This window comes from Indicator indicator, chromosome 7 (assembly GCF_027791375.1).
Source record: "Indicator indicator isolate 239-I01 chromosome 7, UM_Iind_1.1, whole genome shotgun sequence".
Lineage (NCBI taxonomy): Eukaryota > Metazoa > Chordata > Aves > Piciformes > Indicatoridae > Indicator > Indicator indicator.
In genome coordinates, this window is record NC_072016.1 from 14,607,471 (window position 1) to 14,634,079 (window position 26,609).

General features: G+C 37.3%; 1 protein-coding gene across 1 annotated transcript in view; it reads right to left on the reverse strand.

Moving 5' to 3' along the window:
• Positions 1 to 9,971: 9,971 nt before the first annotated feature.
• Positions 9,972 to 26,609, reverse strand: part of MYOF (myoferlin) — a 65,065-nt gene continuing 48,427 nt past the window's right edge. The window contains exons 33-54 of the mRNA XM_054382219.1: positions 25,086 to 25,267; positions 24,835 to 24,993; positions 24,602 to 24,700; positions 24,142 to 24,303; positions 23,466 to 23,631; positions 22,864 to 22,940; positions 20,643 to 20,654; positions 19,271 to 19,369; positions 18,500 to 18,625; positions 17,522 to 17,677; positions 17,317 to 17,408; positions 15,973 to 16,143; positions 15,301 to 15,449; positions 15,042 to 15,181; positions 13,977 to 14,065; positions 13,795 to 13,890; positions 13,505 to 13,646; positions 13,077 to 13,176; positions 12,030 to 12,223; positions 10,927 to 11,036; positions 10,440 to 10,587; positions 9,972 to 10,007 (exon numbers count right to left, since the gene is read on the reverse strand). Coding sequence (XP_054238194.1) covers positions 9,972 to 10,007; positions 10,440 to 10,587; positions 10,927 to 11,036; positions 12,030 to 12,223; positions 13,077 to 13,176; positions 13,505 to 13,646; positions 13,795 to 13,890; positions 13,977 to 14,065; positions 15,042 to 15,181; positions 15,301 to 15,449; positions 15,973 to 16,143; positions 17,317 to 17,408; positions 17,522 to 17,677; positions 18,500 to 18,625; positions 19,271 to 19,369; positions 20,643 to 20,654; positions 22,864 to 22,940; positions 23,466 to 23,631; positions 24,142 to 24,303; positions 24,602 to 24,700; positions 24,835 to 24,993; positions 25,086 to 25,267 — 2,705 coding nt within the window. The remainder of the gene's footprint in view (positions 10,008 to 10,439; positions 10,588 to 10,926; positions 11,037 to 12,029; positions 12,224 to 13,076; positions 13,177 to 13,504; positions 13,647 to 13,794; positions 13,891 to 13,976; positions 14,066 to 15,041; positions 15,182 to 15,300; positions 15,450 to 15,972; positions 16,144 to 17,316; positions 17,409 to 17,521; positions 17,678 to 18,499; positions 18,626 to 19,270; positions 19,370 to 20,642; positions 20,655 to 22,863; positions 22,941 to 23,465; positions 23,632 to 24,141; positions 24,304 to 24,601; positions 24,701 to 24,834; positions 24,994 to 25,085; positions 25,268 to 26,609) is intronic.

Consider the following 26,609-nt stretch of genomic DNA (forward strand, 5'->3'; position numbering starts at 1 on the left):
TGCTGCAGTGAAATTTCTTTCCCTTGAAATGCATGTAATGGAATTTTAAAGCATAATATATTGCATTTGATAGTGCTTTTATAGCCAGATATACTGTTTTAAAATGCACGTATCAAAGTATTCATTGATGCTGTCTAGGACAGTCTTGCCCATTTCTACTGACAACTAAATCAAGCCTGCAGTTATCCATTAGCAGAGCACTTAGCACAGTCTAATACTGATGCTTTCTTTCCCTTTCCTGCATGGCAAAAATGGAATTACTGCTAGGTTTATGAACTCCAGAGAGTGCAGGAAGGATATTACACATGTAATAGAAATCAAAGCTAATGTTTGTGTTGAAAGAACAAAATTTGCAGATGAGGCTTTCCTTGCCATAGGCAACTGTTCATGAGGATCTCTCGGGATCTTCCAAACTTAGTGAAGCATTATGGGCTCTATGTGACATGCTCAAGAGTGAGGCTGCAGCCAGGTTTTACTGAGGGGAGGTCTGAGTTAATGAGTCACACAATCTGAATGATCTGTTGGGCTGAGACAATGCTTTCTTTACATGCCATACACCACAATAAAAGTGGTAGCTAAGAAGATAGACTGATGCCTGTGCAGGCAGATCTACTCTGCAATGAGAAATCCATTGTATGTAAAGAGGAGAAGGGTCCTTCTTTGTGTAACTGTCAAAGCATTACACTTGTGAGAGACTTGGGGGTGCTGTGATCTTAAGTTGTTTAACAGTCCTGGATGAGAAATGTAGTTTCTTGAAAAGAAGATTTTTTGAAAAATAGTCCTGTGATCTACCTGTTGAAGCAGGCCTAGAGAAGGGTCACAAAAATGATCAGAGGGTTGGAATGCCTTTTCTACTAGGCAAGGCTGGGAGAACTGGGGTTGGTCAGCCTAGGGAAAGGAAAGCTCTGGGGAGATCTTACTGTGACTTTTCCATACTTAAAGTGAGCATATAGGAAAGATGGGGACAAATGTTTTAGCAAGAACTGTTGTAACGGGATGAGGGGTAATGGTTTTAAACTAAAAGAGGGTAGATTTAGATTAGTTTAGATAGAAAGGAAGACATTTATTTTTTTTACAATAAAAGTGGCAAACACTGCGACAGATTGCCCAGAAAGGGTAGAAACCCCATCCCTAGAAAAATTCAAGATCAGTTTGGATCAGGCTCTGAAAAACCTGATCCAGTTGTTGATGAAGAAGGGTTGAACTAGATGACCTTTGAAGGTCTCTTCCAGTCTAAACTATTCTGTGATTTGATGATAGCCATCCACAGAAACAGTCATAATCACTGAATAATGTTGCTTTCACCAGAGCACTGCTTTCCAGTGTTTGGGGGGGGTTATGTTGGGGTGGTGGTGTTTTGGTTTGTTTTTCTTTTTTCTTTTTTTTTCCCTCCAGGAACATAAATCATTGTTGTTTTTCTTAATGTATCTTCTTACTGGCATTGCAAAGCATGATGTGGCTGTAAAGCCACATTATTCCAAGGCGGTGGCTCATATAGCATAATTCAATATACTGCTAATTCATGTCTCCTTTTAATTCCTTCCCTGTTACTCATTGTCTTGCTTACTTAGTGCAGACAAAGACAAAATACAATTACAAATACCTCATATGAAAAATGATAGCCTGATAAGACTACAGCTCACCAAGATGTCTGGAGCTGGTGTCTTCATGTTAGCACTTGAATTTCACATCACAGTTCACTCTGGTGTTGCATTTGCCAGCTATTTCCACATAGTTTTTCACTGCTGTCTTACAACTGGCCTAGTACAGGACATGCTAGAGTAGTCCAGTTCATGATATTCTCTCTAGTGTTTCATCTCATTCTCGTAAAGTCTAGGTGATTTTTTTTTTTCTGGTTGAAATTACAGTAACTTGTTTAATCCTTGTGAGTGCTGGTGTAGGTCAGATCTTTTATATAAATACCACTGAAAATCTGTCGTCCTGCCTTAATCTGGGACATACCCATAGACAATGAATAAATAAATCAAAGTCTAGGATTTTTATTGAAAACATGAAAAAAGTTTCTACCTTTTGCAAGGCTTGGAGTAGCTTACTTGTTTGGGGGAGCTACCAATAGAGAGACCATTTCTGATTCAGATAAGCAGAGAAAAATATAATTACTTTGTTATGCCTAACTAAAAAACATAAGATGATTGAGCTTGAAATTTCAGCAGAGATGTTGTGGATCTGTTCATCTCCTGCAGATACAAGGATAAAGGTCAATTACAGCCTGGCCTGTGTTCCTGAGAGCTTTTAACAGTTCCAGGCAGGCCTGCAATGGGATTGTAGGTTCCTCTGCCCAGTTTAGACGTAGCTACTGCTAGCTTTCTGCAGCTTTTCATTGAAATTGCTATTCATGGTAACATCAACAAGCATGCTATTTTCAGATGGGAAATGGATTTTTTTTTTTTCCTTAGCCTTTTCTAATTGGTTTCACACCAAATTTTCACAGCTTTTTTTTTCTTTTTTTTTTGTTTTACATTTAATTACATTCAGATTGGGGGAGAGATGGACGGGGGGGTGGGGGGGTGGGAGAAAGGTGGTAATGTTTGGTATTTTCAGTTTCCAGACTTTTAAACCATGTGACATGCAGCAGTGGATATGTATAATGTAGTTGAAGTTTTATAAAGCAAGTGGCCACATTCTGAATGATTGCTGTGGGAAGATGTTCTAGAGGTGTATCAGCATCTGTTCTGTGTGAGCTTTGTAAAGACAAGACTGATTTGGAGGTTGGCTGATTTGAAGACTTTTTCCCATGTGCTCCAAAAGGGACAAAGACCAGATCAGTGGTTAGAACTCTGATGCTAACAGTAGAACTCCCATGATTTGGCAGGCTGACCTGGCTTCTGCTGTGCAAGATGGATTTATGGTCCCAACTCATTTTCTTCCCTCCTTATTGCCCTGCATGCACAAGTACGTTTTCAGGATCTTTTGCTAGTTTAAGAACAGGAAGGGTATGGTTCTCTTTCATTTCTTTGGAGGATTTCCATTCCATTCCCTTTAATTTGCTCCTCCCTGATAATCGAATAAGAGAAGATTAAAGTGTTAAGTGAACAGATGATTCTTGGTCTATGTATATGAGCAAGAAGAATTCAGATTTGCATAAAAATAGCTATCCTCAGGTTAGACCTTTACATTTGAAAATAAGCTCTTTTCAGCTCTATTTTCCCTCCATTGTTATGTGTTTTATTTAATGTGAATGGTGGATGTTTGGGGAGGGACAGAGGTTTGTTTGACTATTCAAATTCATTGGCAGGGTTTAAGTCGGCACAGCATGGATCAGAGCAAGACGAGTGGAGACATTTCTAATTAAAAACACGCCACATATACTTGTGCAGCCGAAGTAAGAGTAAGTCCTTTCTTAGAACGAATTGCTTCTACCTGTTTGTTGTGTGTTTAAACTCACAGTACAGCGGCAGCATTCGGGTTTGTTTCAGGATTTTTTTTAAAGCGTGAAACAGATCCAAACCGAACAATTGGTTCCCCCTGTCTGGCCGCACTTGGTGAGGATCTCACTAGGTGTTCCCGTTCATTCCTTCCTTGCATAAATACTTGTCTCAATCTTTAAAAAAAAAAAAAGTCATAACATTCTAACAGTAGCAGTTACACATCTATAGTGTATATACGGTGCAGGCAGATGGAGGGCAGATGGATCGTGTGGTAAAATGTGTATATTTTGGGCCAGGCTGACCTGATGCGGACAGGATTAGTTTTAAAAGTTTAATTGGTTGCCTCCTACTCCAACACAGGAACTCTTTAGCTTTCAAAAAAAAAAAAAATCCCATGAAATCGATCTCTGCCAGGCTAGGGAGTGTCAGAGGTCCAGAGCAGGAGCAAAAGGCTGGAGTCCCAGAGGAGCCTCGGTCTTGAGTAGCCCTTGCAGGCCAGCGTGTGATCCCTGCACCCCAGAAGTAAGGGCATGTCTGAAGTGAAGGTGCTAATTAACGGTGCTATCAGTTCTCAGCCAGATAGCTGTCTGAACAAAGCATTTGTTAACTATGTGAATCAAAACAAAGGATTCGTGTGTCCAGGAGTAAAAGCAGAGCAGATTCCTGTACAAAATACTTCAGCAAAGTTTCCCCTCTTTAAATCAGGGAAAGCAGTGTTAAGAAATCTGGAATTTTGCTGCAGAAGCTTTTCTCCAAGATAGTGAGGATGCTACTAACTGAAACTTTCATTGGTTTAGCATCTGTCTTACATATAAAATGTTAGGCTACTTAAAGGATTCTTTAATTCAGCTGATAACTTGTAATGTTTGCAATGTCCATCCTCACTTTTGGTACAGTATGTACACCACACATACTGGTGGCTGAGCACTTTTTTGTTACTTTTACTTGATTTGGGTTTGTCTTCCCTATTATATTGGTCCTCTTATGGCCTTCTTCTGAAGGTTATTCCTGTACAGTCGATATATTCTTGTCTTCCTGAGTCTGCCTACAGTCCTGAAAGAATCTTGGGGCAAAGGAACTTGCTTGAGAACATTTTGTTTGCTGACAAAACATTGCCCACATTTGAATCTTTATTCCTTTATTGAGACCTGTAAGACAATCAAGTATGATGTTTCAATGTGAGTATTATTCATATGTTTGAGAATATTTTGTTTTGTACATCTTAAGATGTCCTTCTCAAAGGCCATGATTCCTTTCAACACACTGTAGTATTATGGTTTGAAGCAAGTAAGAGGATATTCCCATACTAAAAAAAAATGTTAGAAAGGAGGTAGGAAGAGGTTGGTGGTGTTTCCTTTTGTTCTCTTAGTCAAGGGCATGATACTGAATAGGAATAAATATCTAAAGTTAGTAATGCTGCCAATACATTGTGAAGCCATGGTTCCATTGGAATGGTGACTCTAAAGCTGGTCCATGATCTTTAGAGATCACTTCTTCATGGTATTTTATCTAATAACCTGAGTTGTAAGGATTAAGCACTCAAGGATGGAAAACTTGGGAATTCTTCCAGGAAGGACATCTCTCACAGCTATGAGTGTAAAATCTTGCTCCCAGTTGCACAGTGCTATCTGTGAGTGTTCTGGGGATTCCTGCCAGCAAGTGTGGGATGCTGTGAATTGTAAGAGCTAGTGTATTTTGTAATGTTGTCCTAATATGTAGATGGAGGGAGGTATTGCAGTTTTGTTCTCATTAAACCAAATTATATGCTCTGCCAGTGTGTTCCAAGAGTTACCTAAACTCTGCACTAAAATGTCTCCTTTAACCCTTTTGTCAATTTTTGACTTTAAGGGTGAAGGTTTTAGGTTTTGAGGGGAAGAAGGAACCTTCATGTGTGCACATGCATGGTTTTAATGTATTTCCTCAAGAGAGGCATCCAATTTTTACGTTCTCTACTTCTGTGTAGATTACTTTAGGTATCTGTTATTTTCTTGTTCCTCTGTCTCTTCACAGGCTAGTGCTGACCTCTTAAGCTCCTCTTGTACAGGAGGCCTTATTCTGCATGCTTGCTTTTTGTTACTTTTCCTTGTCTACACCTGAATCTCTATTAATTTCTAGTGTGTATTTTTTGAGACCTGTAGCAAAATCAAAGTTTGAACATGAGTATTATGATTTGTACAACACTGTAACACTCTGCTTTATTAATTGCTCAGTGTTTGATAATGGTTCTAACTGTATTCATTTTCTTAATTGCTGTTTCATACTGAGCTTCTCTCAAAGGTAGACCAAATAGAGGACAGCTGTGTAAAGAGGTACTGATAGTTCAGATGCTTAGATACAAATCTTTAACTGTTCTGTTACTGCCTAATAAGTTGCAGTTGTTCATAAGGTTTATCTAAACTCTCTAGTCACTCTTAGATGTATCTTCCTTTCTGGAAGCATGTGTGTCTTCTTACAGCTGAGCTGCTTGACTCCTAACCTTCATTGTGACCTGAAGTTTTCAGTACCTCCAAAGGCCTGGGCTGGAGGTGATAGGCAGTCTGAGAGTACAAGCAGCTGCAATAGCGAATGCCTGCGCTTTGTGTTAGGAGCTGGCGGTGATCAGATCTTCTGTTGTTACTGGGAGTGCAGGTTCAGTTCACTTCCCTGCCTGAAAAGTTTAAACCAAAATCTGCTGGCCTGCCTGAGCATGACATTACTGATGCAGTGTTTGGTGGGAAGACTTTCCAGCACTATGGCAGAAGGGAATGTCAGGAAGGTTGTTTGGCTTGCAGATGCCATGGGGATGCTGACACCCAGCTGCAGCCCTGAGCTCTGAGGTGTAAGGCATACACTTAGGCTTGTGTCACTCACTGTCACCATCTCTAGGTAGCTAGCTCCTCTAAAAGAATTCAGTGGGTGCCTCTTCTATGCTGGCTCTTGCGGATCTGTTTGAGGTAGCTGGTGGTCTTACCGTTCCATTCAGGGTGTCTGTGTACCTCCTGCTGTGCTCTGAATACGCTGATGATTTTTGCTGCTAGTCCTGAAGTCTTGTAGGTCTGGGGAAAGGAACTGGCTTGGAGTCTTTCATAAGCAATTAGAGTGCACTCAGAGTTTATTGGTGGCTTCAGGAAGATATGTTTTTTTTTTTCTGTACTGTGTTCCACATCTTGTACTTGTCAACAGATTACTCTTGGCCACAGCAAACGGCACAAAGGAGACATTTCTTCAAAGGGCAGCTTTGTGGTTGGAGCATGGTCAGACTTGACAGACATAACGTATATTCCCATTTATGTGTATTACTTTTAAAGTAACTTTCTAATTTTCTTTCTTTAGAGAACTGTCTAATTCAGGTCCTTGTTCATATACATGACACACAGAGCTCTGAGCAATGGCAAGGACTGTGTGAAAAGATGAGTGTTATTTTCTAGCTGAGCCAGCATTGACCCAAGGTTCAGTACTGAATGATACCATTTCACTCTTTGGTACTGCTTTCAAGTTACTAAATAGCTACTTAGGCAGCTAGTGTCACAGAGTGGAAACTCACATTATATAACAGCATTAAAGTCAGTGGAGATCAGACTTGGAGTCACTGTTTGTATGTAATAGACAAGTCCCAACGGTGCTTGCAGCTTTGCTTTCCTCATACACTTAGAAGCAATGGACTTTGATGGGACTGTGCTTTCTCTTGACTATTAATTATCTTGTGGTTCATCCCCATATGTGGCCTGTATCTAGGATAGAAATAAACAGAAGTGCTGAAAGGACTTTGTGAACACATGAGACTTGGGATGTCCTCTTGTGGTTGCTCAAAGAAATGCGAGGCGGTGAGTTTACTGTGTTTTCAACTGAGCCAGGTTAGATGTAAATTTTCCTTTTTGAGCTGTATGATGATTCTTTCTTGTACAGTCTGACTAGTTGTAAAGCACATGACAGTAGCTCTTAAACTCCATATAGCCCATTCCAGTAGTCAAGAGTTTGGGGTGACTGCAGCAAGTGACTGACAGGAAGTCAGCTTGGGTACCTGAGCATATCAGAGTGCAGCTGCTGTTTGAAGGTGCATGATGTCAGAGACAGAAGGACTATGACATGGTGGCAAGTGATGTACTGCTGTTAATATTGTCCCATCATATTGTGCCTTTTTTTTGTTAAAAAGCTCATTCTGTTCAGTTCTAGCCTTTCCTTATTTGTTTCAGCCAGCTCACATCTCCTATTTGAACCACAGGCAGGTGCAGAGAGGGTAGCTTCATCAACCATTGGCTTCTCCTAGAACAGAGAAGTCATTTTAGACCCAAATATTTTTTCCTGTGGAGAGTCTGTGTACTGGGCATTCAGTGACAGGAGGGAGGCTGACTTGGCCCCATCAGTGCACAGGCCAAAACACTTGTCAGCTCATTAAGTTAGACAAAAACTCATAGGAGGAGTTGTTCCTGGAGTTCATCATTTCCTGTCACAAGGAAGAGTGGTAATGGGCACATCTACATTCTGCCCTTTTTTCTGTGGCCTCAAAAGGGCATTTGCCTGAGTTGCTAGCAAATGGAGCAGTACAGAGCTGTCCTGGCCCAAGTCAACATCCCAGTAGTCAGTGCAGAACAAGAGCAGCAAAAAGGCAGCTACACAGGGATTAGAGATTTGACTAGCATTGTATGTAAACATTTTCTTTCCAGTAAACGTGTTTTCTTTTGTTACTAGTGCAGGCTGGAAGACAGAATGACTTCTCAGACTTTCCATTTGTGTTCTTCATAGCATTGCCTAAGTGTAGTGAAACTATCAAGCCTATGCATGCTTGGACAAGAAGGCAGCTGCAAGAGGGTGAACTCAACTGAGGAGGGCAGTACCTGCCACTCTTCAAATGCCAGGTAAACAGGATTGCTCAGATCTCTACTCCCTTTCATAACTGTTTTCTGGGGAATGCCCTTTCAAGTTAAATGCTTCCTAATTATAACCTTTACAAGAAATACACTTACTTGTCTTACAATGAAAATAAGGCCGCTGTGATTTTCAGCGTCAGATTTCTGGCGTTGATTGAGACAGATTTTAATAATGGATGATCAAACATTAGCTGATGCAAATTGCCAGTTACTGCTGGAGTGCAATTCCATCATTAGTGATGGGACAATCCATCTGGATGGTGATTACCTCCAGCTCTGAGCTGGAGTCAAGATGCTTGAGAGTTTCATAACAACAGAAAAATAAGGGCGTTGTTCTATTTTTGACAGGATGACTGCTGCTTGCTCCACTCTAGCTAATGGGACTGCACATTCTGGAAATTATTTCTTGTAATACCTTTACTCTGGCTTGTTCAACAGAATTAAGTCACTCTAATTTACTTATTTTGCCTGACAACTGCAAGTTTAGTTTACAGTGCTGTTTTAAGAAAGTGTTAACTGTGCTACTAAATACAGAGATTTTTTTCAGGACGAATTCATTGCAGTTGTTTTTGTCAATATTTTAGAGATAGATGAAGTCTTATCCAGTCAAGAGTGTGACGATCATACTAAATACTGATTTCAGGTTCTACTGCAGATTTCCTACATTTCAAGCCCCAGAGAATGCTCAGGGAGATTTTTTCTGCTTTGGCTTTCCATGAAGTGAAGTGGAATCCCAGACTATAGTCTGAATTTTAGTGCAGATTATATTTTTTAATATGCCCAGGGAAAGGAGACTGAGGCTAAATGACATAGTTCTCATGTGCAGGTAAGATTTCAAACAAGTGCTGAGGCTGGGGTTTGTTTTGATTCAAGATCATCTCGAAATACAAGCATAGTGAAAGTATTCAACATATTAAAGTTATTAATTTCCTAATTAATTATTACATTCCTTAGAACTTTGTTCAGAAGCATTTCCACATTCTTCACTGAAAAGGTAACAATAAAATAAAACCTCCAGATTTGTGCCATTCCATCTTCTGATGGACACCATACAACACCTAATGCACTGTAGTATTACAATAGATAAAGAACACTGGAAACTTGCATTTCACTTGTGGATAAGTTTATTTAAACAGTTGCAGTTTACTTAGTAAAATTTACATTTTTTTTATGTGCATGCAGTTGTCAAGATGCATCTATATCCTTGTCAAGTCTACAGTGCAGTAACTGAAGAATTTTAAGCAGCATGATGTTGAAAACATTTCTAGAAACAATGTCTGACCCTTCTTTGATTGCACTGTGAGGTTTCTTTGGTATACATAATTAGAAGTAGTGCTTGTTTTTCATTCAGTTAAGATACAGAGTTTCAAACTGTGCCCCGTAGAAAGAAATTCTCCAAAAAGAAATATCCATTTTAAAAATACAGATAGCAATAGCAGGCAGCCTCCTGAGTAATTTTTATGAAAATCCAGTTTAAAAGCAAAAAGTCAGAACTTTACCAGGTGTAGATACTACTGAAGTAAAAAGAAAAAAAAAAGAAGGGGAAAAAAAAACGTAGAAGGGGCTTATCCATTGCTGTTTAAAAACACCTGCCATGACCTCTTGAATCCTGCTTAAATTATCTGTTTTATAGTTCCAAATAGCAGATAAAAAGGGTGGAGAGTCTTGCTGAATTTGGTCCACAGTCTAAGGTGAAAACTCATCACTGTTTAAAAAGATGTGAAGAACCTTTTCTTTAAATTGGTTTCACGATCTTCATTGACAAATAGTTCTGTTGGGGGAGGAGAGAAGAAACAATAGATATAAAAAGATGTACATAAAATACTTCAGTGTAATTTTGTAAAAAACATTTAAGACACTAAAATGAGTCAGATTCTGGGTGTGGTAATTGCACTTAAAATACAGTAAAAATGAGTAATATATTTCAGATTAAGTTAGACTGCAATCCAGACTCTAGACCATCTATGAACCATTTTTAATTGTCTAGGCTATTAACACTTCTGAAGCACTCATTTACTCCATCTTTAGTTAATAGGGTAAACATAAAATTTAACTGCTGAGAAGATGTAACAATATAACCCTCCTCTCCCTGCTAAAACGGAGTTGATAGAATCTGTTGTGTAAGGAGCTATCCTGTTGATGGCTCCTATGTAAGCTAGCTTCACATCACAACTGAGGAGCAGTAATGTTTGAAAACTCTTACCGGCAATGAATAGAGAAGTACTGCTACAAACAAGCCTAAAATCAGCAGGATGATAAGGCCTAGAAAGAGCCATTTAAACCTGCGCCACACAATAAATTTCATGGTCTTGCAGGGATTTGTAAACCAAAGGAAGGAAGTATCTGGTCGGCTGCATTTTGAAAGAAAGAAAAAAAATTAGTCATACTCTAAAACCAGGAAGTACTTAAGGATGAAAGTAGAATGCAGTAGAACACTCTGGACTGGGTGTTGAAGAACACATAGATAGCTTTGTAATGTAAGATAGCTATTAATAATGTGCTATTAATAATGCAGACTGCCTTGCGTTTTATCTTAACGCTCGCAGGATGAAACAAGACTAGCTTTTATAAAGGCTTGCAAAGGATAATTGATGTCTAATAGATCCTTTAGTGCATTCAGATTTTGTCAAGAACTTCACAGTAGCTAGATACTATGTATTTCTCAAGCTAGCGAGAGAAAAATATCTTACTTTGGTAGATCAAGTTTGGGGTTCATGTTGGGCTCATCTCTTCCTTTACCAGCTGGCCTTTCCTCAGCTTCTTTTTCATTGACGACTTCCAATGTCATTTCAACTTTACCCTTCAGAAAATACGTGCCACAAGACAAGCATCTTATTGAATTATCACCAGCAGTACTTGTTTGGTTCTTATACAGCAGAGTATGGGATCAGCTCATTGTGTGCATCTGTGTGCTTTCCAATTCCTTCTCAAAATATATTTGTTTCTGCACTATGACAATGCCACAACAGTTTCAGAGAATGATGAATAGACAAAACAAGTAAGTCACAGGACATGAAATGGTTCTGCTAATTAATCTGTAGTTCATTTTGAAGCTATACATTGGGTTTTCTTCCAGTTCTTGTCGTCTTTCAAGAGCAAAACGAAATCAATTCTCTTCTTTCAAGAGCAACCCAAGGACTGCATCTTTTCCAAATGACTAAGCATTGCATTTTTTTACATTGATATGGCTGATAAATGTTTCTGAATATTTTTCCTCACTTACTAAATTCCAGTAATAAAGGTTTAAGGCAAAACAATTAGAAAGAAGCAGCAGACACACTTGAAAGGCTTACTATGCTATCATGTGATAAATACGCATTTATGTTTTTCATAGAACAAGTCAAATTGTTTTAGGTCTTCTAATTGCCCTCCTAAGCATGAAGCTAATCTGGTTTCTCAGTACGCAAGTTATATTTTCTGTGTACAAAAATGCTTTATTTTTTTTCTTCAGTCTTTAACGCATTTAGAATGTCTTGGGTCTCTCCTAAGAAATAACGTGTTAAATTCATTCGCACAGTAACTTTATTGGCTGCTTTGGCAAGATAAATGTGACTTGACCTGGTGCCAAAGTCCTTCAAGTTAAATTTATTTAGTTAGTTTTTAACTCTGTTTAAGTATTAAACTCGTATTTAAAAAAAAAAAATATTCCTGAACTTGTACATGGTGTGTTCTGTTTATTCCTCCTCTATCTACTGAAAGCTAACAGGTAAGTCAAGGATTCTTACAGTCTTTCTCTGTAATTTGAAAAGCAAGGTGAGCACATATTATGTACTCAAAGAAGTAATAATCATACCGCTAAAATACGAGAGCCATCCTTTTCAACATAACATGGCCACCATCCTTTCATAGATTTCTGTTCGAAGAGAGACACCATCCTGGGAGCCTTCTGAGGACTGTCTGCCTTGTATTCTGGAATCATGTCTATATTGCACTTCTCTGGAACTTTTGCTGGAATGATTGTTCTATGTAAATCAAGTTCCACAAAACCTAGGAAATGGATAAACAAGTAAGTACTGCGTAATGCACTCAACCCTGCGATACAGAGGTTCAGCCTTTCCTATCATCCACCTTTCCTATCTCTGAATATGTACAGCAAAAATAGTCAACATACATGTTACATTCTTGTTTGTCTAAAGATGCTGTGAGGCAGGCAAGTAAAACACATCAGAGTGTGTCTAAGCCCCTCTTGCTGGTGTTGAAAGTGGTGGTGTTGATAAATTTGATTTAGCAAACTCTTTCACCCTTTTTTAATGCAAGATCCCTTACTTTTAATAGAGGCTAAGCAGAAGATAACCAAATAGCTATACTCAAGTAACTTCTCATTAAATTAATGATTTAGTGAACTTTAATGATGGTTATAAATCAGTTCAGATTTTGAGCCCTGCGTGGTTTGTATACAAGCTAAAGACTTTGGAGCAGTCTCAATATAGGGCAGAGAATCTTCTGTAAAGCAACACCTCTGTAAAAAGTAGAGATGAATAATGTTAAGTAGATTGTTTAACCTAAATTGCAGCCTTATGTCAATGCTCTTAGTTAGAATTGAAATATTCTCATTTTAAGTAATTTTAGTTCAGATGCAAAGAAAGAAGCAAAGTTAACTTTTCGTGCACATGATCATTTCATGCACTTTGTGAAAGGGCTTATCTGAGTGCAATATATCTTGGTTTACCTGCCAGTAGGCTTTTCCTGAGTGAATATCCTGTACTGTATGGGAAAGCAAAAGTGTATTTGCATGCTCAGTGGCTCACCTTGTAAAAACAAACCTTATGCAATAATTTAAAATGGTTCATTTTTATCTCTTACTTTGAGACAACAATAATTCTTTTCTTGGAAGTCTTACCCAGGTAGTCATCCAAGGAAAACTTATCATTATCCCATATTTGAATGATCAGTTTGGGTGGGATTCTGAATTCTGTCTTGTCGAGACTCCAAAAATGTTCCTAAAATGAAAGAAAAAAAAACAAACCCAAAACTCAAGAATATTTTTAAAATTATGAAAATTCAAAGCTATGGTCTGTCAGTAGTACTTGTCAGTTCTGAGGCTAGTGGAAGTATTATGGATCTATCCTTGCCCTCGTTAAGAGGAGACTCATGTTGTTGCCAGTGTGCTGGTCCTGGCTCAAAGGCTAAATTGAATCTGTTAGCAATAGCAGTTTGAGAAAAGTATGCAGAACTGAGCCAACCTGTCCCTTTCAATATGTAGACACAAAATTATCAGACTAATTCCAATCTGTATTCTAAGTCCTGAAATCTTTAGAAACGCGTTACCTTTTTGGAAACTACACAGAGTTGCTCTGCTGGGAGATAGTCAAAAGGAAAAATAAATCTCCAGTTGAAGTTTCCTTCACCATCCAATGATCGGTAGTGAACATCGGTTTTCTGCTTGTTTTCTTCATTACCAGGCATCCATCTGAAAATACAGAGAGGTGCCTAGTGTTTGTAGTGGCCCTACACTGGTGCTTCTGAGGGGGAGGAAGAGAGAAATCCATGGTCTAGGCATTCCCAGGACATTCTGAACATGATTCATGTGTAAGTGTTATATGATAGGATGCTCCTACCCCTTCACATAAATGTCACTCATTTCTTCCCCTGTGATGCTCTTTTCATCCAGAAGGACATCCTTGGTGTTCCAGACAATCACCCGCAAGATGTACCTAAGAAAGAAAATATTTGGGGAAAGAAAATCGAATTGCCTTTGTCAGGGCTGCCAGATGGTGTGTAGTATATTTAACATACTCACTTCTTGGCTTTTCGGGGAGTGATGTTGAAGGGAGGGCCTGGTGGTCCTAAGCTTTTGGGGAAAACATCAACCCACATCTGGAGCTTTCCCTGTAGCAGCAAAGAAGAAGTATGAGAGATTGGTGCATACAACTCTGCCAAGGTAATCCTCTGGAACTGCTTACTGACTTCCTTACTGTTTATTTTAGCCACCAGAACAAAGTTCACTCTTGTTACCAATGTCAGAACTCCTAAAGACTTCAGATAGAAGCACACTCAGTCTCTTACGTTATTTAAGCGTCTTCAAATGAGCAATGCCAAGAATTCAGAAGATGGTAGGGATTTTAATTCCTAGTGAATTCGGTGCAAGTTAGGTGCCTACATATCTCTCATTCTGTAGGTCCACATTTTTGTTCTCTCAGAGGTGGTATTAAGTACAGTGTTATACATGTGGCTGATTGCAGTCAGTGGCCTACCCAGTGTAGATATCAGTCCCTTCAAGTAGACTCTGAGGTAAGGCAACCACTGAAGATTTTATACTCAGTTTCAAATGCAAGCTCCTTTATTTTTGCAGGTCAGTTTTTTGGTTGCTGCAGAAACTTTCTTAAAAATCCACCAGTGGTGAGTTCGGAAATGCTAGAAAACAAATGTTAGCTTTTGTTCCTCTCAAACAGAGATGTCTAATATAGGACTTTGTGTTTAATCAAGCAACTTGACCTTGCAGAGAAGTGACAAGTTTGGTCTCATTTGTTGAATGTAGCTAGGAAGCTCTTGAGCCAGGTTGTGTTCTGTTACTGTTGGTGAAGTATTAAACACGTTTTCCAGTTTGTTTCCATAACAAAGTAATAAATAAGTCTTCCCCAATTTCCATTGTCAGTGTTTAAGGAGCCATTTGGGGGGTCCTAATGGCAAAATGTAACTGCATTTTCTTGTTTCTGGGCTAAGCTGCTTTAGTTTCTCAGTCAAGTAATATAATTTTTGGCACTCTTCCCCCTGAACAATACTGCTCTTTTGACAACATGATCTAAATGCAGGAATGCTCTGTTTCTGTATTCAAGAAACCAGAAAGTGAATTGGTTCATAGTACCTGGGAAATGTTGGGCTGGAAGGTGCTGTATAAGGTCCTCGTCTCCACATGTTCAGGTACCAAACCCTGGGTTCTGAGGATATGAAGGGCTAACCGCTCTTCTTCTGGGCCAAGATGCTGATGCAGAATTTTGTTAGCTTCTGAAATAAAAGAAGCAGAAAAAGAAAAGGGGCTCATGAACCAGAATTTGCATTTGGACCAGGTATCTAATACTGAGCATAAAAACTGCTCTCAACATTAGAAAAGAGGCCAAGCTCACCAGCTTCCTCCAAAGTATAGTCTCGTCCCCCGTAGCTAATCTTTCTGCCATTCTCAGAGAGGATGGGAGGAGCATAACCTTTAAATCTGGCTACATTTTGCAATAACTGGGTTGGTTTTAGTTGATCACGCCAGGTGTTCACACCTGAACTTTTAGGAAAGCAAAGAAACACATCCTGAAATTAATCGCCATTCAGGGTATTCACACTTCGTGTAAAATATATTTATTAATCTAATTCAGAAAGGGCAGCACTGTAACAGCCTAGATTGCAACCACTTGAGTTTGATTACAGTGATGTGATTTTGTACCAGCTCAATTACTTGCCAAGAGAGTGCTTTTTCTTTACATATCAAAATAATTCATGCTAACAGATCCTTTCATATTTATTTCCCTGAGGAGGTCAGAAACTTTAAGTGTGTGCTCTGTGGACACATATTACCATATAAAAGGAATATTAAGATGTTTGATGTCATTCTTTTCAGCCAAGGCTCTTCTGAAGAGTTTGCAGCTTAACTTGGAATTCAGATAATACAGTCAGCACAACAAACACCAATGAGAAACCATAGCATTGGGTTTTAACCATGTAATTAAGGTGAAGTAAGCCCAGCTTTTTTACAGAGACTGGATACTAGATCTTACAGATACAAGTTTTGAGTAGATGAAATGACTTACATGCAATACTGCTGTGGGATGCCACAGTGAGATCCATAACGAGAAAGGAATCTGTTCTCAAGATCAATTATGGTTTCACCCACTTTTTCATCACGAGTCAATGTGTCATAGTCATAGACAGAAATTTTCAGATCCTTTTCTTGAGGCAAGAAGCAGCTGAGTTCATACATTCTAAACATAAAAATACTCAGTTAATGCTACTGCTCTTTTCAGCAATACTTTTTAAACTCAACCCCTTAACCCCACCCACTTTTTATTTTTGAGAAATAACCTTTAGAAGATACTCAAGGGATGCCTCCAGTGCTGAAAAGCCTAGCAGGAGTTACTAATCATACTGCAATTTCTATTTGTATTTAGTAATAATTCTGTTTGTGCTCCTATAGATATTACTTCCTTTGTTTCTGTACCATGTATTTACTTAGATGCTTTTTTGTACAGCAACTTGAAATCAGGACCAAGAAACTAATGTGGTTCTGCTAGCCACTATGTAAAAAGGGATGGTTGTTCAATCCATAGTTTCTCTATGATTAGGAATTTTTAGTTTTTTTCACCACATTTGGAGACTTAAAAGATACAGTTCTATGACTAGAAGGGATTATTCTGTCATCGAGCTGTCCTGCACAAAATAGATGGTTCCATGGTTAATTATTCTCTGCATCTTTGTTTTGTTTTATTTCTAGCCTATCTTTATAACTTTGACTTCCAGAATAATTCTGAAAAACCTTGGAATCTTGAAGGGACTTTTTGCTATTTCTTTGCATAATCTGAACATTGAAATCTTGTAGCATGTCCTTGCAAAGTATGCTTTCTAAACTCTTTAATGCTTCTAGACTTGCTCTCTTAACATTCTAATTTATCAAAATCCTCCTTTAAGTCTGGGCACCAAACCAGACACAGAATTTCATTATAAAGATTATGTAAAATCTCCTAATGCTAATTAGTGTTTTTCTATTCATATATTTCAAAGATATTGCTAGCCTTTGAAGGAGAGACCAGTGTACTAGGAATACATATTAAGCTGATTACTCATGATGACACTCAGTTTTCAGAATTAAAATTTTTGTCTATAAGCATATTTTTGTCATTCCTGTATGTATAACACAGGGTGGTTTTAAGATGTATACTTTGGTTTACTGTGTAATTTACCCACGTGATACAGAAAATCTACAGATGAGCTGAACACCTGTGTTGTCCAATGATTTAGAAGGGAGAGGCTTTATGCAACTCTACTCACAATTAACTGTCAGTATGTAACTATGAACAGAGCATTGCGTATTTCAAATAATGGTTTATCTTAAAAAATAAGAAATAATTCTAAAAAGTAAAATACAAAAACTTGGTTACCTGCCAAAAATTGGGTTGAGAGTATTAGGCACATAATTATCCCTGTCTTCAATTACTTTTTTACCTAGGGATATTTTTATGTAAGGATCACACTGTTCAAAATAAGAAGAAAAAAATATTGTTAGAAAGACTTATCAAGAGTGACCTTATTTAGAATATACTACAGCAGTTAGCTCACAGACATTCCAAACCCCAAAATTCTCACCAGCCCATTATTATCCTGAGGTTGAAGCTGCAAAGCTCGAACAATGTAAATTCGCACAATACACTCCTGAGGCCCACTGTCTGGCAGCTCACGGAACTGGCGAGGAGGAGCTGGAATAGTGGGATCATCTGGCAGTGCATAGATTTTAAAGGATCCCTAAAAAAACCCCAAAAAACAAAGACTCAGCAAGATAAACGTAGTTTTGGTTTTTCTTATAAACATATACATTGTTTTGTAGAGGAATAGCCAAATTGTAGCCTGGTCGACAGTCACTTAGAAAGCTTTAGTTGGTTTTGGCTAAGATTTAGTACAAAAGCAAGGTTATATCCTTAGCCAATTTAAATCAATACAGCTCTTTTGATTTGAACAAAATTACTTAATTTAATCCATCTGAGACTATGTAACATATTTCACATTTGTTTCCCTCTCTAAAAGCATCTTGGGTTTTTTTGGTTTGTTGTTTGTGACTATTTTGTGGTTGGTTTTTTATGGGTTTGTAGTGCCTGTGTTTTTGTTCCTTTTCTTTTTTAACATACAATGTTATCATTATTCCAATCTTTAAAAGTCATAGACAGAGTCACAGAAACAATACCAAATACCTTTTCCAAATATACAAAATACTTATTAACCAGATTCATTCTGTAAATACTTCACTCGGAACATCTCTAGGTGAAATGTTAGCCCTGTTCAAGAAGTTATCTGGGAGGGTTCTCTTACACATGTACCAGGGAAGATCAGATTAGCAGGAACTGTATTTTTTTTACATCAACCTGTATCACATTTAGTATAAACAATATGTCACTGTATGTTCCTTGAAAAAGAAGGGCCTGTACCTTGCAGTGATGAGCATCTGTTGCCCCTGTTAATACATGCATCCATATTTAAGATTAAATGCTTGCATGTAGACTTCCTTCAGTGATAGCCACTTAGTAATGCATCTATTTAGCATTTGGTTGTTGCCTGTTACTTGAAATTTACCTTGAATTCCCCAACCACGGATGGATCATCACTCTCCTCAGATTTGCCTCTGTATAGTTTAAATGTGTCACAGAAGTCTGTTAAGTTATTGAATTCAGGCATTTTTTCCAATTCACAGTCATATACCTTAAAAAGGAAACAAAAAAGGAAAATTTAACAAGCGCAGTTTAGAAGTGATCACACATCTCATCTCCAACATTGTGGCATTGCAGTGTATTGTTTGATGGAACACCTTAAAGAACCAATGCATTTGGAACTATGTTTATTTTTATGTTGAATTGGAAGCACATGTGAGTTTTGGAGAATTATCAAGCTTCATTTAGGCTTTGTTAAAACCAGAGTAAATAGATCTTCACAAGCTTAGCTTTACTTTCTTCGCTAGGTGTGTTAGATGAGAAATGAAAGTGGTCAACTTATAACCAACAACCAACAGACAGGAAAAGGATTGATTCTCTGTGTTCATACTTTCTCGAAGTGTATGTTTATTTAGGAACTGCCTGGCACCCAAAGAAGTCACGAGCAAAATTTCATTTGACTGAAGGTTAGATTAAAATCTTAATACATCTCTTAATAAGTGTAGTTAAGTAGAAAAGAAGCAAAGATAGCTCCTTAAAATCTTCCTTTCACCACACAAATTAGTAGTGGACTTCTATAGGAAATCTTGCACAGTTAATTTTGAGAAGAATTTAAAAAAACCAAAGGGCACAGCTCTGATCAGGTTTTGGGCTTATAAACAAGATATGTGAACTAATTTTTTATCCTGAGCAATACCTTTAAAGTGTCATATCCTTTTTTAATATACTGTCCACATTTTTCATATTCTCCTACTGAAGCATAAAATTTGCTCCACCAATCAACGATTTCTTCCTCCTTAAAGAAAACAAAAAAGTATTTATCTGGGAGATAAAGCATCTTTTATATCATGCTGCACAGCACAAGCAATGAACAATTAACCAAACTAAAAGATAGTATATTCTAAAACTTATCAGTTTAGTATCAGAGGATCATCTGAAAGAGAATCAGAATGTAAATACTAGGGCTAAAAAGATGGAATTTCTTTTAGCCAGGTTTTGGCACCTATATAATTCAGCTGTGTTGATAGTCAACAGCCATTCATCTTCATTAATTACTGATATCTAGATGCCTGGCTCAAAGGACTGATACCTGGAAGTGTGTCCTAGCCTGCGTTACTTAGAGGAAGTAAATGTACACTTAGGTGGTGCAGTCATTGTTTCAGCTATCAAGGACAAAAGTCATCATACCTGGTATTTATTACAAGAACTGTGTGACTGTCAAAACTAACATGAACATGTTGAGAACCTTTTTCTGAGGGATAAATGTGTTAGTCTGCTTTCAGCATTCCTGTTTATTGCAAAGCTGCTGCCATAGAGTAACACTGGGACAGACATGTGACTGCTCTAAGCATACATCATTCCTATAAATCAGTGGAGATTGTCTATACCGTGACAGAATCTTGCAGTTGGAGATCTACCTTAACATTTACCAAGAGCAGCTGAGGAACAGTGAGTCTTCCTCTCTTAGAAATAATACTTCAATGAGCCTCATGAAACCCTAGATGCTAGCAACCTATACATTTAACTAAGACAATATTACTGTATGCTTTTTTATTCAAGTCAGATAATAATTTTGTTCATCAGAGTGTTTTTTTCTGTATTTATCCATAGGGATTGCATAATGTAATTATTTTCCCCTGAAAACATACTTTAATTCATAATGAATAGTATTAATTTACTGAGAATGAAGAGTTATTTGTTCACTATGGAAACCTGAACAAATCTTTTAAGATTGCTTGTGTTTAAAGAGAGTCTTAAAGTATTATATGGATTATTAAATGTGAGGTAGTAGGATTTGAAGTTTACTTGTGTTTTATTTCAGTCATTTAAAGTCTATTACTGTAGTTCTATCCTAGTCTATTATTTCAGTCTTGCATATTTTTCCTACGTCTACGATTTTACAAGTTGATTGTATGTTTTATGTCAAATATTTTCAGAGATTAGCTTTTGAGACATGTGGATGAGAAGAGTAATTTAGGAAGCAGTATTGATATATTGATTTTCAGTTGGAGATCTGGCTCACTTTACAAGAAAGCAGTAGGTAGATTTTTAAAAGTATTATACATTACCTTTTCTGTAAGCTGCTCATGAGGATCAATTCATAAAAGAAGAGCAAAATAAAAACTATTAGGAAATGATTTACAGAATTCTATACAGTTAAATAGGCTTTAAAAGCTTAGGCTTTTGTATATAGTATGCACAGCATGTTAGTAACATCAATAATTTACAAATACTTTTGAAGAGTATTGAGACACTGTGCATTCAACCTTTTTTTTTTTCCCTTTTTGAATATGTACTTCTTTATAAAATAATCTGCTAATGCTCAACAGCCTTTTTCCCTTTTCCTATTGTTTTCCAGTTGTTTACAGGCTGTAGAGTTTCAGGAGTCTGAAAAAAAACCATGAAGAGTTACAAAGTACAGTAACAACCAATATGTGTGTCTATAGATCTAGCCATATAAGTGTAATAAGTCTGCACAATCCAAAAGGCTTCACCTGTTAAATCATAGCTACCATAATTATGACCCAATAATCCATGAAGAGCAAGCATCATGCACCCTATTTGGAAGCCAAGGTGAGCAAGTGCTAGTGTTTTTATACCATACCTTGTGATTTAATTTAAAAGCATGATCCATAAATTTTTGGTACAAAGCAGAAGAAATAAGCAAGCATTCAAGCCAAGTGCATCAGTAGTTCAGGACATCACTCTGGTGTATCACATTAATTTGCTCCCATTTCTATTCTGTAAGTAATTATCTTGCTAGGATGTTCAGGTCTACAGTATTATAGAAGTCTTGTCAAACTTCAAATGAAAAATACAACATAACTTTTTTTCAGATTTGCACAGAATGATCAGAGTTTGACTCATTCTCAGAAATCGTATCAGAACTGCAAACCTTACAGGCAGAATTTGAGGTAATTTCGAATACGTTGTCATAATCAAAATTGACTTTGCAATAAAAATTTAAACTCTCAATTTAAAGCTTTTACACAAAATACACTGTGTAGAAATCTGGTAAGAGTTTAAATAAGGGTTTGTGGATTTTGTCTTTTTTTCCCCTTGATACACCTTCAAGTATCTCTTCAAATAATGCACTTGGTATCTTTGGAATGAATAGGTTAAGAAAAAAACAAATCAAAATCTTAAGACCTTTAAAAGTTCCCGAACCAAATAAAGAATCTTCAGTATTTGGATATTATTGTTACTAAAGCTGTTAGGCAGGATGGGCTCACAGAATTCCAAAACACAGAATAAAATGCCATATGATAAATTTGAGATTTTGGAGTGAAATATTCACATAGTAAAGATCATCTAACAGTTACTGTCCTTAATCTACCCAGTGACTTTCACTGTAGATTATTACATGAAGTTTTCAAGACACTAGCAACAAACTATCACATGTCTAGGAAAGTTAGATTTAGAATTCAATTTACTGTACATTGATTCTTCAAAGTTTGAATATTAATAGCATAGTTTAATAATTGCTGTTAATTTTGGTGCTGTTCTACATAAATTTCAAATAAGCTGAGTTTTTAGTAGTCCATACATATTGTACGCACACCGTAAGGCTTTCAGAGTGAAGATTCTTTAATATTTTTAAGTAAACATACTAGATTTATGACCATCATCTCCTCCAAAATCTCTGGATGGAATAATTGCCAAGAAAAGTACAGCCTCATGACCACATTGCAATAACATTCTTTCCCCATCAAAAGCCCTGCTCATCTCCATGCATTAGTTTGGTACATACATACATGCACTGTTGTTGGAGAAGCCATTTTGCTGAGTGCTGTTGACATACTGCTTAAACACTAGAAATTGGAACGTAATTGATGAAATTTTGGCGTTGTGCGTCCTCAGGGTGTTGTCTACATTTCACTCAGAGTTTCTCTTTGTTACCACGGCTTTGATTCTGTACCCACCGAAGCATACACCTGCTTGTAACTGCTTTATTTAGAAGCACTCAGTCTGTGCAAGATCACGCTGCTTTAACTATCACCATTGAAAGACTCAGTAATGTTCTATCAAATGCTTTCAGTAGCTATTGAACAAGTGAATTCATTCTTGAGCTACTGGGTGAATTTTATCATGCACAAAAAGCTACAGTTTGACATTTACTATATGAAAACAGAAGTTAATTAATAGATTTCCTTTTTCTTTCCTGTCGAAGTAACGTTTTTCCATCTGGCTTTCCAGAAGTTTGCATGTGTTTCTAACAATTTTGCCTTCTAATTTCTCAGAAATCACAGATCTAAAGAAGAAAGTCAAGCATCAAATTTCAAAGATTACCTGAGCAGTGAGGAGTGGTTGTGCATCTTCCATTTCAATTACTGTATCCTGACGAGGTGCAGCAGAAAGGAGACTAACTGTAAGGCAAAATGGTGTCAGAAAAATATCTTACCAAACATTTGCATGAGATTTGACATCCAACCAGTTACAGAACATAAAATAATCAGTTGACTGTTTTGTGTAGGATATGTGAACATTGCTCAAGTGTAGAGAATTTTAAGAAGAGTAAAAGATGTCAGCATTGTATTCAGAGCAGTCTTGCTGAAATACTGGATCATTACTTTGGTGCAGGGGTAATTGCACCAATTAATGCTCTAAATTAGATTTATTTTCTTTCAGAACATTATCTCCAAATAGTACTCAGCATGAGATGGCTATTTATCAGTACAGCACACAGAGGAAATGCTGAAGATTGCCCCCTCCCTAGAAGTGTTCAAGGCAGGTTGGATGAGGGACCTGGTCTAATGGAAGGTGTCCCTGCCCATGGCAGTGGGGTTGGAACTGTATGATCTTTAAGGTCCCTTCCAACCCAAACCATTCCACAAATAGGTTATTCTAGCATCTTGGAAGAAATTAAAACTTTCAATTTTCCAGCTGTTTACCTTTCAGTTGTGGTGCAATGTCTTCTTTAGTAGCGTAGGGGTCACAACGAAAGCTTTCCAGTAAATCAATAGTACACTGTCCCACGATGGGCTTCCGTCCAAAGGGCCTGTGGTCTATTACTTTAATCACAAGAGATGGGCTGTATATCTCCTCTTTTGGCAAAAGCTAAAAATGAAAGGTTAGAGTTTGTTTATAATATGAACAGAAGGAAAATGAAGAATAAAGATTTTTCTCCCTAAATTAGGGCTGTTACCTTCATCTAATATTGAACTACTCTGTCCTCTGGCTGTGTGGTAAATTTCTAACCTTATATTGCAATTCAGTAGAAGTCAGCAAGAAAAATTTAAATTGCCTCAAATCTTGAATACTCTTGACTCCTAGTAACAGGAGGTAGCCATGTGTCTACAGGTAAATTGATGCCTTTTCAAATAAATATATATACTGCATTGGATTATGCAGTATAACACAATAAAATTGTATAATTTGTCAGTGATCATACAGACATGTTTACATGATCTTTGATAGAATTTTCAGGTTCAGCAAATTCCTTTCAAGTCAAAAAAGGATGTGTAAGTTTTTCTGATTGCTCTTGAATAATAAATCCTTGACCTTTAAAAACAGTGTGGAATAACTGATTTTGCTATAGCTAGCTGGTAAATAGTTTTTACAACGTACAACTTTCATGAAGAGAACAGAAGATGGAAAATTTGGTGTCTTTTTGAGGTTTTTGATCACCACAGATTCCACCATTTCACCCCCACATTCCACAATGAGACTCGGAGACATAACAGGTGCCAGCTGGTAGTTTTTCATGTTCCTCAAACCCCAAGCCAGAATCTGTAAAATAAAATGCAGTAAGCAAAAGTGGGAGAGACATCAGTATGCTTAATATGATACCCACAAGGTAGGAAAGATGAAATTAAGTCTTTACAATAATAAAATGTGATTTGCAAAATATTTCAAGATGGCTGTTGTAAGAAAGTTAATGACAAAAAAGAAACTCAAAAACCAAGAAAAATTCCCTTGTATTTTTTAGTATGAAGTAGTTTTTTTTCTTGAAGCAAATACACAACTTAATCAGCTCGACAATGAGATGACTGTGCTTGTATTCAATTAGTTTAAAAATAAACCCTACCTCAACAGCAGTGAGTTGAACTACTGGTCTGATTCCTTGAGGTACCATGTAAAGCTTTGGTGCTCTTTGTGATGGAAGAATGGGAAGATTAGCGCCACCCTATTAAGACACAAACATGAATATTAGTTTCTCTCATCTTCCATACATGAAATACCTAGCAAATATTAAGACAATTCTTCACATTAAGACTCACCATATATTATGTATACACACCCCTACAAAAAAATAAATACCTTGTCCTTCAAAATAAGTTCTGCAGCAAAAAGTATGTCTCCACTAGCTTTGCCATTATTTATTACAGGATACCAGAGCAGTTTTGGTGTGATGTCCTCTTCTGGGATTAACTTGACCATGGGTGAACAAATACTTCTTCCAAGGAATTCATCTTTACCCTGCCACCAAAATAGCAATCATAGCCATTAATGTTAGACTCAATAATATAAATAAATTTTAAAAGCAATCAGAGTAAAAAGCGTTCACCTACCACTTGGTCACTGTCAAAAAGTTCAATTACAACATTAGGAGGGTTTTGGGCTACTGTCTGTGGGTGTCCATAGATCTCAATTTCATTAAATATGAGAGTTTGGTCCCATGTAGGATTTAGAGTTGAATGAATGATCTCAGTTGTTTTGCTTTGATGGAGGAAGGAAACATGAGCATACGGATCTGAAATATCATACAAAGATTAAAAGCATAGCATTACAGACAAACAAAGCCCCATCAAGCCATAAGGCACAAAAGCACAATTTTTATCAAACATAGGATGGTATTTTTCTTCTGTCATTACCAGTTCTATAAGCTATTCTACATGATTTATACTTAATAAAGCAGATTTTATTTGATTACTAAATAGTTTCCTATTATAAATGTCTCAATTAACAGGGTAATAAATGGAAACACTGAAACATCGTGCAAATCAGACCTGATGAAGGTCATTGACATTTCCTGTACAAATTGCAATTAGTAAGGGCTAGAGGCAATTTAAAAGGTTATCTTTACATCAGTTTCAACAGCTTCTGGCTAAGTCCATGATCAGTTTTACAAAATTTGGTTAGCTCTTCAAACTGACAATTAAATGCAGACGTGATAGTTTATATGAGTGCATCTAAGGTACTTATCTTGAATTCTACATATGCAAACTAGAGACATGTATTACTGTTTCTTTGTATCGCTTTTAAGTGCTGCATATTGAAGTAAGACCAAATATGCACAGGCAGCTGTACAAACCTCCCCTCATTTCAGAAAACAGCAGTAAAATATGTATAGCTCTGTGCCTTCTGTAACAAATTTACAAATGCATTACACTTAATTTTTAATTAAAAGAGGGAGGTGGGGGAAAGAAAAGGATACAACTAGTGATTGATGGGGAAAGAAAATTCTAAGCTGCTCATTTTACCTTTATCTTTGGTCAAACTCATTCAAAGAAGTGTAAAGTCATATTCTTACAGAATCTAATTTCAGTTTGCTCTGACTTCTCAGTAGAATATTTTAATGCTAATTAGAAAAAAAAAATTACTTGATTATCTGAGTATTGAATTAGTCTGACTACAAGGATGCCAAATGAGCACACTGCAACAGTTACACATAATAAACACAGAAAAGACATGCTTATTAGTAAGGCACACTGTAATTTCCTGTAACATAAAATACTGATCACTGAGAGACAACTGCTGACATAACAACCATCCAGGCTTTCTTCATCTTTGCTTTTGTGCAAGATTCCTGCAGGACTGCTTAGGAACTGCATGTAGGCTTTGGTTAGAAGGAGGCTAAGACATAAAGGGACTGGTCATGGGAAATTCAGACCTTACCCTTTCCGTTCCCTCATTCAGAATCCCTTGGCAGCAGCAGGTGCTGCACATTCAGCACACTTGCTTTTTGGCAGGTTCTGGGGCAGTACTAACCAAATCTGGATCATATGTAATGAAGCTGAGACTTCTTTTATGGTATAGTTTCAGTAGCTGGGACCTACACACCGACCTTAAGGATTTAAGATATTGTATAGCTA